This window comes from Myxine glutinosa, chromosome 9 (assembly GCF_964187855.1).
Source record: "Myxine glutinosa chromosome 9, kmMyxGlut1.1, whole genome shotgun sequence".
In the NCBI taxonomy this organism is placed as follows: domain Eukaryota; kingdom Metazoa; phylum Chordata; class Myxini; order Myxiniformes; family Myxinidae; genus Myxine; species Myxine glutinosa.
In genome coordinates, this window is record NC_136269.1 from 12917929 (window position 1) to 12930866 (window position 12938).

Consider the following 12938-nt stretch of genomic DNA (forward strand, 5'->3'; position numbering starts at 1 on the left):
AAGTACTGCCACAAAAAGGAAATGCCTTTTGAAGATTTCCCCGCTGTCTTTAAAGGTCTTTGGTGATCAGCCTGAAAGAAACATCTCTGAATAATTCAAGGTCCTTCGCTTACACACGAGTACATTTAGTAGACCTCTTGGAAACTCGCCCCCCCTCACCCCTCCCCGAAAAAATACGCTTTTTTTTCTTTGTTGGAAATGTCGGATAATGTCAAGAAATGGAAATCTTCATCCCCTCTGGTGAAGCAGCGATGTAATTAAGGAGCTTGATATTCAAATGTTAATGTTTTGTGCGTGTTTCATAATGCTTAGTCAACTGTAACCTTTTTATGCCTTGCTGAATGAAAAGTACATTTTCCTGGGATGAAGCACGTGGTTCGAGTGTCACGGTTAAGATGGAAGCGCCCCGATCCGGACCCCAAATAAACGGGCCCGATACGGAGGACATTGTGATCGCGTCCGGATATCAACGCAAATGACATCACCGCAATTACATCCACGAAGAGAAATCAACCAGCGACCCTTCGCTAAGGTAGCATATTGTTAATGTCAGTGCCGTTACTCACGGAATCATAATTTAATAATTCCTTCGGAAGAAGCGGAGTTTGGAATGAAGCCAAAATATTAAAATGGTCCTTTAGTTGAGATAGTGTTCCTTTTTGCTGCTTTTCCATGGCATTTCAGGGGAAAGAAAATCTCGACTGCTTATCACTGGATCACTTGGCACTGCATTAAATAACAACAACTCTTTTGAGGCATTTTGTATCAAGAACACGTATTTTGCAACCACAATACATGCCGTAAAAATGCATTAGGACACGGATTTGAAAGGAAGATCTGCATTGAAATTTAACAAAATTCCCCTCATGGAAACCTTTACTCATACCACGTTTAATGTACCATTTGGTTGGCTAATAAAACATGCCAGAGAGTGAGTGGAGGAGAGAGGGGGGGGGGGAGAGAGAGAGAGAGAGAGAGAGAGAGAGAGAGAGAGAGAATAGGAGAGGGAGTGGGGGAGAGAGAGATGGGATAGAATGAGAGGGGTGAGAATGAGAGAGATGGAGAGGAGAGAGATGGAGAGGAGAGAAGGGTAGATGGAGAGAGGGGAAGAGAGAGATGGAGACAGAGAAAGAGAGATGGAGATAGAGGAAGAGGGAGATTGAGAGAGAGCAAGAGAGGTAGCGAGAATGGGAGAGAGAATGGCAGGGAGAGAGATTGAGAGGAGAGAGGGGGAGAGAATGAGAGAGATGGAGAGATGAAGAGAGAGATGGAGTGGAGAGAGGGGCAGATGGAAGAGAGGGGAGAGAATGAGAGAGAGGTGGAGACAGAGAGAGGGGAGAGAGATTGGATAGAATGAGAGAGGGGTGAGAATGAGAGAGGGTGATGGAGAGGGGTGAGAAAGATGGAGGAAGAGTGGGAGGGACAGAAATGGGGAGAAAATGGGAGAGGAAGTCAGAGTTATGGAGAGGGAGGGAGAGGGGTTGGAGAGAGAGGGTGTGGGAGAGAGGGAGATTGAGAGAGAGAGAGCAAGAGAGGTGGAGAGAAAGGGAGAGAGAAAGGCAGGGAGAGAGATTGAGAGGAGAGAGGGGCAGATGGAGAGAGGAAGAGAGAGATGGAGAGAGGAAGAGAGAGATGGAGAGGAGAGAGGGGCACATGGAGAGAGAGGGAGAGAATGAGAGAGAGATGGAGACAGAGGATGAGAGAGATGGAGACAGAGAAAGAGAGATAGAGATAGAGGAAGAGGGAGATGGAGACAGAGAAAGAGAGATAGAAATAGAGGAAGAGAGAGATGGAGACAGAGAAAGAGAGATAGAGATAGATATAGAGGAAGATGGAGATAGAGGAAGAGGGAGATGGAGACAGAGAAAGAGAGATAGATATAGAGGAAGAGGAAGATGGAGATAGAGGAAGAGGGAGATGGAGAGAACAAGAGAGAACGAGAGAGAGAAAGAGAGAGAGAGAGATGGAGAGGAGAGAGGGGAAGATGGAGAGAGGGGAAGAGAGAGATGGAGATAGAGGAAGAGGGAGATGGAGATAGAGGAAGAGGGAGATGGAGATAGAGGAAGAGGGAGATGGAGATAGAGGAAGGGAGAGATGGAGATGGAGAGAGGGGAAGAGAGAGATGGAGATGGAGATAGAGGAAGACAGAGATGGAGATGGAGGAATAGGGAGATGGAGATAGAGGAAGAGAGAGATGGAGATAGAGGAAGGGAGAGATGGAGAGTGAGGTAGAGAGCTGGAGAGAACAAGGGAGAGAAGAGAGGAGAGAGGAGAGAGGAGAGAGGCGGGGGGAGAGAGGAGAGAGGAGAGAGGAGAGAGGAGAGAGGAGAGAGGGAGAGAGAGAGAGAGAGAGAGAGAGAGAGAGTCTCTACTCTGCAAGTACAAGTTTCTGTAGTCAAAGCTAAAATGTATATAGTAAATGTTTTCCTGATATTCTTTCTCATTCTGATCACAAATCCCACAAAATTTGAGAATAACTCACTGCCAATCACTTGGAAATAAGTGAACTGCTGAACACCTGGGCGATTGATTGATTGAACACCTGGGCGAAAATAAATAGAGTAATTGCTGATTGGAATAGAAATGTTTTAATTGCTCGTATTTACAGAACTATTTAAATATGGGGTCAGGAAGGCCGTATGTACGTATGTGTATATGTCTGTGTATATGTATGTATCTGGTTAAAACAAGGTTGTTATTGCTTCATATAATATGATATATTAGAGGAAGGTTGTTGTTGTTTGTTTGACGTCATACCCCTCTGGCAGGCACCCAAGACATCTCGTGAATGCTTCCTTAAAATGCATTATGGACAATCCACCTCTCCATGACAGGCTTATCAAAGCAGACTTCCAAAAAGGCGGGAATTTTGAATTTGACCAGGGTACCGGTTAGTACAAGGAGCACAATGTCCGACGAATAAAGACTATTACCATCTGGGAATTGTGCAAACTTCAATTGTACAACAACAATGAGTAGATCATACCAAAGAAAATCAACGTTTGTACCCCCAGTGACATTAGCCGATTAATATATTATATTGACACAAAAGCACAAAGAGAGGTAGAGGGAGCCAAGATGTTCATGCCATGAGTTAGACCAGTGTGCAGTAAGGAATGAGATTGAAAAAGAAAAGTAAAGTTTGGAAAACAGATCGGCGAGTACCTCAAAGTCATTGGCCTTGTTGTAGTGAATATTGATCACGCGGAGGATCTCGGAGTCCCGGGTTACCGCTAGGTCGTCCGTGCTGGTCGTGCCATCTGTCAGAACTTGCCGGGCAAACTTTTCCATCTGGATGTAGTAAAACTCGCGGAAGTTGCTGAACCACTTGATGAGCTGCGACGTGATGCAGCGGTTGAACTGTGGGTCGGGTGGGGAGGGATGGGCGTCAACGAGGCAGGAATGGAAGCTCGGTGCTCGGCGACCGCCCCTTTGTCATGTAGCTGCGCTTAGCGACTTTCGGGCGTGTCACCACTTGAATTCCGAGAGGTGTTAGTGAGGTCACATGTACGTTCGTTTGTAAAAGACAGGAGCAGAACGTATCCAGGTTCAGCTTTGCCAGTTGTACCATGAAACAGAACATCTTACCATGCCCTCCCTCCAAAAGACCCGTTCATTTCCAAAATTACCCCACTACCGAAAACTATTAAAACAGAATTCAAAATACCTACAACATGTGATGTACAGGTTAATAGTTCCTGCATTAAAGTGAAACTTCAATTCCTGCAAGAGAAATGGGCAGAACGCAATTCCCATCAAATCGCAGACACAAAAACATGCAGAACGAAGACATTCCGATGTCGATCATCACAAAGGTTTCCTAAAAAGTAAAGGCAACCTTTGAAAACAACGAACAAAATAAGAAAGTCAACTCATGCACTTTAAGATATCGCAGCAACAACAACAACAACAACAACAACAACAACAACAACAAAAGTTGCTCAGTAGATGTAGAAAAGCTTTCCTGCACTTCATTGAAAAAAACAGCTGTGATGAGCAAAAAAAAATTCAAGCGCAAGAGTTACAAGTCACGTGATTCAGGTCAAGGTGCGATGGTTGTGACAAAATCATGTCTGGTCTGTCAAAATGATCGTGCATCACATTAAAGCTCCGGTATCATTTACCAAAACTTGTGCTATAGACACACAAGCAAAGTATCATTTTGCAGTGAGGACACACAAATAGGAAAACATCAAATAATTATTTTAACTTTTTCAATTGCTCCTGTTGGAAGAGGGCACATCGCGCTTGGCAAAACTACAATTTGTTTAATGATGCTTGGAGACATTCTGCCAATTAGGGTGATTCTATTACCTCTCACAGGATGGTAAAAAGTATGCCTAACACAAGGAGAGAAGGAGAGAGAGATGGAGAGGGTTGGACGATAAGGAAAGACAGAGAAAGAGGAGCGAGGGTGAGAGGAGTAGACAGAGGTGTAGAGGTAGAATGAGGTAGAGAGGAGGTGGGGGTAGAGGATGGAGAGAGGGATAGTGAGAAGTAGAGGGAGGGGTAGAGAGAAGTATAGGGAGGGGTAGAGATAGGAGATAGGTAGGGAGAGAGGGTAGCGAGAAGTAGGGGGAGGGGTAGAGAAAGGTAGAAAGAGAGGGTGGCGAAAAGTAGAGGGAGGGTAGTGATAGGTATAGAGAGAGAGAGAGGTAGCGATAGGTAGGGAGAGAGAGGGTAGTGGGAAGTAGCGGGAGGGTTTGAGATAGGTGGAGAGAGAGGATAGCGAGAAGTAGAGGGAGTGGTAGAGATAGGTAGTGAGAGAGAGGGTAGAGAGAAATAGAGGGAGTGGTAGCGATAGGTAGCGAGAGGGGGTAGCGAGAAATAGAGGGAGGGGTAGAGATAGGTAGTGAGAGAGGGTAGCGGGAAGTAGAGGGAGGGTTTGAGATAGGTAGAGAGAGGGTAGTGAGAAATAGAGGGAGAAGTTGATATAGGTAGTGAGAGAGGGTAGCGAGAAATAGAGGGACGGGTGGAGATAGGTAGAGACAGAGAGAGGGTGGAGAGAAGGAGAGGGAGGGGTAGAGAGAAGTAGCGAGGGAGGGTAGCGAAAAGTAGCGGGAGAGGGTAGTGAGAAGTAGCGGGAGGGCTAGAGATAGGTAGAGAGAGAGGGTGGAGAGAAGTAAAGGGAGAGGGTAGCGAGAAGTAGAGGGAGGGGTAGAGATAGGTAGAGAGAGAGGGTGGAGAGAAGTAAAGGGAGAGGGTAGTGAGAAGTAGAGGGAGGGGTAGAGAGAAGTAGAGGGAGGGGTAGTGAGAAGTAGAGGGAGAGGGTAGCGAGAAGTAGAGGGAGGGGTAGAGATAGGTAGAGAGAGAAAGAGAGAGAGAGAGAGAGAGAGAGAGAGGGTGGAGAGAAGTCGAGAGAGAGGGTGCATGCCTTCACAATGAACAATTTGAGAGACGAAGGAAACACTCTCATCCAAATCGGAGAAAAATCTAAAGCCTACTCGACGAATGTGAAAACTGTTGCCGTTTAATCAAAATTTAATTGAAATGTCTTTCCACTTTGTTTTTTTGCCTCACGTTGCATCAAAAGAAAATAGCTTTCATCATCGCTAGCTCCACTCGCGTATTCACACCCGTCTGTCTTGGCAAACTTTTCAACGCGAATAGCCTCGTCGGAGTGATCATATTTCACCTCTGGCCCACCTAGTGGTCACACAGCAAGCGAAGGACAGTCTTCAAGGGAAAATTAGCTCACATAGCCAATGTGGAATGAAGGACAAAGATGATTAAAAAGGCCTCTGCTGTGGAAAGAACTGGCTTTGGCAGGAACGTCTCACTTGCTATTAAGAACTCCAGATGAGGTGAGGGGAAAGACGATTTGTGTGCTTGAAGTGAAGAGGCATTCTTGCAGTTGATGAAACACAAAAGCGAACAATAATGCATGTGAGGGTTCTATTTTGCAGATTTCAGAATGTAAAAGTTCCGAAGAGGAAGAGCCGCACATGAGCAGCATCGAAGTGCTCGCCCACTCGTCTCATTGAGACTCGCTTAAAGCTATGGAGGCGAGTTATCAGAGCCGATGTTCAAAGAAATGCATCCACACCAGTCCCGGGTATACAATGATCATGTGAGACATTGAATTGCAAGCTTCCTCCATCCCTTGGTAATTTCTCTCTGTGCACCTTCTTTACCGCACGAAGACATCTCCCACAATTGTCGTTTTGTGTGCTCGCGCACAATTTCCCTTCAGTCGACAATGCCTCGCGTGGGCTCACAATATGTGAGCTGCCGCAGACAGCTTTTCAATTCCCTTGCCTTTGTTAGACAAAACAGGAGTCCGCTACCTCATCCCCACCCTCCCTCCCCACCAATCCCTAACCCCCCCTCCCTCAACCCTCCGGGACCCTCCCCACACCCACTGCCTTTGTGTGCCTTCTGTCCCCATCCAACGAGATCCTCACATATTCAATGAGTTCCATCAAAAAGACGCGGCGCACAATTACGATGACATCTTAATCCCACAGATCCACTCTGCCTTCCACCTACCCCGCCGCCTCCACCGGGGTCCAAATCTCAACGTCAGCTTTTGGGAAGAAACTCGGATATTTCCGCCACTCAGGCTATTGATCCCACCCAGTCAATGCCCTCTTTCCTCCCTCCTGCTTTCATCACGAAAACGCATTGCAGTCTTGGTAAATGTCATACTTAGGATTGCTCCGACTGTACGGGACGCAGCGAGCAGTGTAAATCGTCCATGTAGAGTTTAAGCTCATATTGACAACACCGCATCGCTTGCATGGTAAACTGCATGACGGGTAGGGGAACCCACTGACCGATTCAGGATTTCTTAATCGTCATTACACAAAACAAGGCCCAATCACAGTTTGTGTTCTCTCGCTGGACCACCTGAACAACCTCGATCATTCCCATTTTGAGCGATGATGGGATTTGCCGAGGCTTTTCTAATTCCAATGCGGATAAGGTGCCTTTCGCTATTTTCTCCACCTTGCATCTCGGATGGAGGAAACTCTAGGCGTTTAAATATTCATCGTTCAAAGAATTATCAAAATCTGTGAAACGTGCTGGTGAAATGAAGAATGTGAATGCCAACATGGAAGGCAAAATAAATAGTGAAAAGTTAGAACATGTCTGGCTTGTGCGGAATACTTGAGGGACTACACGAGGAAGGTAGACGCAGGAGGAGGCTGTCCGGCCCATCACGCCTGTGCTACATCAGCACCACGGGAAGGCGAGGAATCCTGTAAGGAACCCCACTACGACAAGAAGAGCAACTAGTGTGAGTGTGGGATACCGTAAGTAAAACTCACTTTGGGGGAATAAGGGAAATACAAGGCACGATCGATAAGTTGGCAATATAGACAGGTGAGGTCGGATGGCAATAAAATCAGGAAGAATATATTCACATGATGGAAATACCGTTATTTAAAATAAATTTTGGGTCATGATAACAAGGGGCATCAATCCATCCATCTCGACAAAGCCACCCCGGAAGTGTATTAAAAAGTCAGGAAAAAAAAATTGTGATCATCTGTGAAAAGTTTCCATTGCTCAGTTCATTGGGGGGTCTCAACTGAGATACCAAAATGGGAGAAATATCACAACAACCACAAAATGTGTGCTCAAGTTTGTGACACGCACCTTGACATCAGGGAAGTAGACCTTGAGCATGTTGGAGCTGGGGTAACGGGTGTAGAAGAACATCAGCTTGGCCTTCTTCAGGTGATTGGGCGTCAGTCCTTCCTGGATGTGACTCGGCCATTAAGGACCACTTAGAAAGAAGCGAGACAGACACGAGGAACACACAGGGGTCGAGGGGAAACGGCCGCCTAATCACAGACGCCAGCCCGCAGCCCAGAGGGAATAATAAAAAGAAAAAGCGTCGCGCCCCTTCGTTCTGATACCGCCGCTGGATTTATGACTCAATTACGCCAAAGGAACTCTGCTAACTCAAACAGAGCAATCAGCCGACAGGATGAAGATTAATTGGCCATTTCTGTTGGGAATACAAGACGTGCACTGCCTTTTCGCCCAGAGCCCAGGTTCTTTAAATAACGACGACCACCGGATGAGGGAAGGACCCTCCTGAAGCTGCACTCTCTGGCAAAATGGGCAGTTGCTAGTCATTATATTAACCTGCTCCTTGGCAGGACAAAGGCTCCTGGCCCACAATTAAAATGGCGACGCGGAGTTTGATGCATCGTGCAGGTGTTTACGGAACAGAACTGCAGGTTTACGAGTGTAATCTTTCGGAACTCTCAAGAATTCCTCCTCGACATTTACCGAGCTTCACACCAGTCACAGACTGGTGCACCAGAATAAAATAAATAAATAATATAATACAGTCACGCGTGCTTCCTCGAATCTGTGACTCTCACATTGTAAGTGTACCTGAGCTGCTCTCACACTCTGATCGTGATGCCAATATGCGTACAAGTTTGTTCCTTCTTCATACGTCTTCGTGCTGCGAACATGTGAAACAATGATCTTAATAAGGAAGAAATTGCTCCCACGGCGAAGGTGGCATTCCGATTGGATAGCGGACACAATACTCAGCCAATATCAGGAATCTTGAATGATGAATTATTAGCCTCACGAAAGCAGCTCACAAAGGCTGTTACCAATAATTATGCAGTGTGGCGTTTCATTTAATCCAAGAAGCTGTCCGGTGAAAGGAAATTAATAACAGTTAAATGAGCCACACTGCAGCAACCCACGTTAACCATTACTGGAAATTTCAAATAGTAAATTGGGCTCCGTGCCCTTCTATGGTGACACACACCACACTCTCTCCCTCCGTGTGTAGAAATCAGGTCAGCAACCGAGTAAATAGAGCAGAAATAAAACAACTTCATACCATCGTCCAACCATGAGAGCATCACGCAGGACAAGGCCCGACTTAAGCTGCTCTTCAATTCCAAATCGATCTGCTCGGATGGGGCTGTTATACACAATGTCTTCTTTGTGACGCGCAAGCTCCAAACTCCTTTCGATCATATTTAAAAACTACAACGCCACTCGGTAGAGAGCACACCTCTGACAGGCTGAGTACGGCAGATAGGTGAAATATTTGGGAGAATTGTGACTTTGATGATACAAGCACGAGAGTTGGCACACAGTTAGAGTACGCCCTAAGGAAGATATTTGGCTATAGGACCATCGCAGATTTGTCCTATGACAACAATGGTGGCCATTTTTCAAAATGGCATCCATTGCTTGTTATTTTACATATATTTGGTACATTACTGTGTATAAACTGTTGTTGTGGTCATACAAGCTTGACATTTGGCACATAATTAAAGACCCCTAACTATAGGGTTATCATATATTTGTCCTCTGACAACAATATTTTTAAAATGGCCGCCATTTATATGGTATATTATGGTATATGGTATATGGTATATTAATTTGTATAAACTGTTGTTTGAATCATGCAAGCATGGTATTTGGTACACAGTTAAATATTCTGACTATTAGAGTCATCACAGATGTGTCCAATAAAAATGGCGCCCAATTTTTAGTATGGCAGATAGGTTAAATATTTGGGAGAATTGTGCCTTTGATGATACAAGCACGAGAGTTGGCACACAGTTAGAGTGTGTCCTAAGGAAGATATTTGGCTATAGGACCATCGCAGATTTGTCCTATGACAACAATGGTGGCCATTTTTTCAAAAAAGGACAAATCTGCGATGGCCCTATAGCCAAATATCTTTCTTAGGACATACTCTGACTGTGTGCCAAATGAATTCCTGCACCAATCTGCCATACTAGCTGAACAGTTTACGTTTTGGATCTCACTGATAGGCCGGATGCGGATCCGGACTTGAACCAGTATCGAATCGGCTTGTCCTTCTCGCCTAACCAACTAATCCACTTAGTTTTATCACAACTCATCCACAACTTTTGGAAATATCGTGCTACACACTATGTCATTGTTGTGTACCCCGGTTTAGAATAGGTACACCGTATCCCTGCGCATCGTAAGAGGCGACTAAGGGTTGGCGCCAGGAAGGGCATCCGGCCATAAAAACATTGCCTCGAACAGGGAACCATGATTGTCATGGGGCCCGCAAGGCTAACCCCTGCTATAACGGGGAAAATGGCCTTAAAACGATCATTCATTCATTCATTCATTCACACTGTCATTGTTGGCTCCATCTCTTAATGGTGAAGAATCACTTATTAATTAAACAAAATTCTCATATCCGGATCCGGATCCAGATCTTCACCAAAATCGAATCAATTTTTCCTTATCACACACCCAGGGCTAACCCCCGCTCTTGCAGGGAAAATGGCCTTTAAAATGCCTGTTGTTGTTGTTGTTGTTGTTGTTGTTGTACACACCCAACCTGTCCACCACGTTTCATCCGAATCCGTCCACAACTTTTTGTGATGTCGTGTCATATATCATTTTTATCCCAATCACTCAATGGTGAAGAATGACTTTTAAAATTTAAAAATTCTCATATCAGGATCTTCACCATAATCAAATCAACTCTTCGTTGTCGCACACCCAACCTGTCCACCAAGGTTCGTCTGAATCCGTGCATAACTTTTTGAGATATCCTGGTCACAGACAAACAAACAGAGGTGAAAACATAACCTCTGCCCACCTTTGGTGGTGGAGGTAACTATGAACAATATGTATAAAGAGAGGCTTAAAATTCATGGATAACTACTATACTACTTCTGTAATGGTCCCAATTCATCCCAACGTCTTTTGGGGCCGGCCTGGGAGAGGGCTTTGGCTCAAGGCTTTCAAAAGCCAGCTGGACAGGCCTTACGTTCAACTGGAGCTGCTTTAGGCAGGGATTAGGGATTATTTCATGAAGCTGGCGATAACTCGCCTACTCTTAGTGAAGAACACCATGCGATCTTTAAAATTTACAAACTTACGAGGAGAAGACAGGAGGGGCAGCTTAACGTCCATCTGAAGGAGGCCGCACTTTGCGATGCAATGTCCTGCCTGGGATGCACTGATCCAACCGTTTATAGCTGGGACTGAAATCAAACCCAAGCTGGAGGACACAAAGGTAAGTGAGTGCACCTTCCATGCAGACATAAAAACATTCCTGGATAAATCAACACACAATGATCTGCCCTATTTGCAAGGAGCCGGGAGGTAATTTCACATCCATAATGATGTAGGAGATCCCTTAGGAGGAACTTAAACGCAGGAGGAGGCCATTTTACACCAGACGGGGTGGGTTATGTTAGAGCGTCCACTCTGAGTCTTGGAGGTCGGTGGTTTGAACCCGGCCGGGTCATACTCAAGACTTTATAAATAGTCCGTGTTCAGCGTTTACAAACGATGGAACACGGACAGATAACCTTTAGATTGGCAATCATAATGCAGGCTTTGATTGGCTGAACGGTCTCCTCCTGTCCTGCATCAACGTTCCTTGTAAGGGAACTCGTCTTGCTATTAGGCCCATCAAGTCTGCACAATGGTTACCAACCTATGGTTGTTCATCCGTGCTCTCTCCTTTATAAATTCCCAGTGCCAAGCACGCAGCACGTACCAATGTTAAAGTATTTGGTATGACTCGGCCGGGGTCGGGTTAGAACTGTCGACCTCCCAAACTCGGAGTCGATGCACAATGAAGTGACAGCAGATGGGACGGCCGGCATGATTTCCAATCTACACAACCCAGCTATTGGATCACCCGTTATTATTCCAGGGGATGAACCCCCAATGAGTAACTCACCAATGGGTGATGTCCTCTCAGTTTGAGCAAATACCATTTCCTTTTCCTTTTGCACATTTAACCTTCTCTTTGGAGAGAGACTTTGTGTATAGCGTACAGAGTCGTAAACAGAACTTGTAAACGACATCTTTTACACACAACCACACCACAAATACGATGAACACCTTGGTACTCACAACATGGGCTGGTACAATGAACTTTAAATCCCATTTAGTTTAATTTTTTATTTGTATTTTTACCTTTTATCTAACATTACGCACAACGGATGGCACAAAAGGACCCGGAAACGAGGACAACCGATGATCCGAGAAAGCAGTTCACAAAACCAACACGGATACAACTTCTGGACTACGTACACGTCCATATCTTATCTCCATGGGTGAAGCTTAGTTTCCAAAACCGATGAGTATTTTTCCTTTTATCATCTTGGTACTTTTACGCTCACTTCACTTGAAGAAAGAGGAACAGGCAGAATTTCTCTGAAAACAGCAACAAATAAAACCACAACCTTTCAAGGCTGCTGTCGCAGAAGGCGCCTGGTGAGTGCGGAAAAAGAAGAAATAAAAAGGGGAAGCACCAGTCAACTTAACCAGAAAATAATAAATTAAACAGCCATCTTGCCCACACGGATTGGAAGGAGTCGATGCCACGAGCACAAAGGTACGGCAAACAAAGCACCATGTAATCCGAGTATCGGCAGCAGGTGTGAGGAGACAGGTGGGCCTCCGCCTCTCAGGCAAACATGGCCACTTGCGATTCACAGGAAGATGAAAGGCTTCCCTTCTGAGCTCGCACCCAATACCATCCTCACCTTCGACTGAAAGCCTTCAAGACAGGTATGAACGACATATCAATGTGCCGTGAGTTGAGGTTATTCTTCAACGAGTCACCTCTCTTTCTCCCGCACACTCACATTTCTTCGTGCCAGACAGTCGCTCGCGTTTCCGAGGTGTCTATCTCCTGACTTATTGTCGGTGACATATATTGATGGGAGGCAGCTGAATGAGGAAAGACCGCACGACAGAAATTGCAGGTTAATAAAAATCGCATCTGTTGGCCGAGGGGAATCGGCCTCACTGGGTTGCTGGCCTGTGAATAAAAGCCAATACAAGTCAACTTAAAGGCATCGCATGAAGATGGCATCCATCAATTTTTACTTTTCTGTGAAACGTCCTCCAAGGAGGAGGGTAAGGAGGGTGAGAGTACGATGGTGGGAACAGTGTTAGAAAGTAAAGATTTTCATCGCTCACGCCATTCCTGTTTGACA

General features: G+C 45.5%; 1 protein-coding gene across 1 annotated transcript in view; it reads right to left on the reverse strand.

Annotated features, from left to right (window-relative positions):
- The window catches only part of PROX1 (prospero homeobox 1), an 86255-nt gene that overhangs the window by 67694 nt on the left and 5623 nt on the right, over window positions 1-12938 (reverse strand). The window contains exons 3-4 of the mRNA XM_078784118.1: window positions 7603-7708; window positions 3166-3360 (exon numbers count right to left, since the gene is read on the reverse strand). Of these exons, the coding sequence (XP_078640244.1) occupies window positions 3166-3360; window positions 7603-7708 (301 nt within the window). The remainder of the gene's footprint in view (window positions 1-3165; window positions 3361-7602; window positions 7709-12938) is intronic.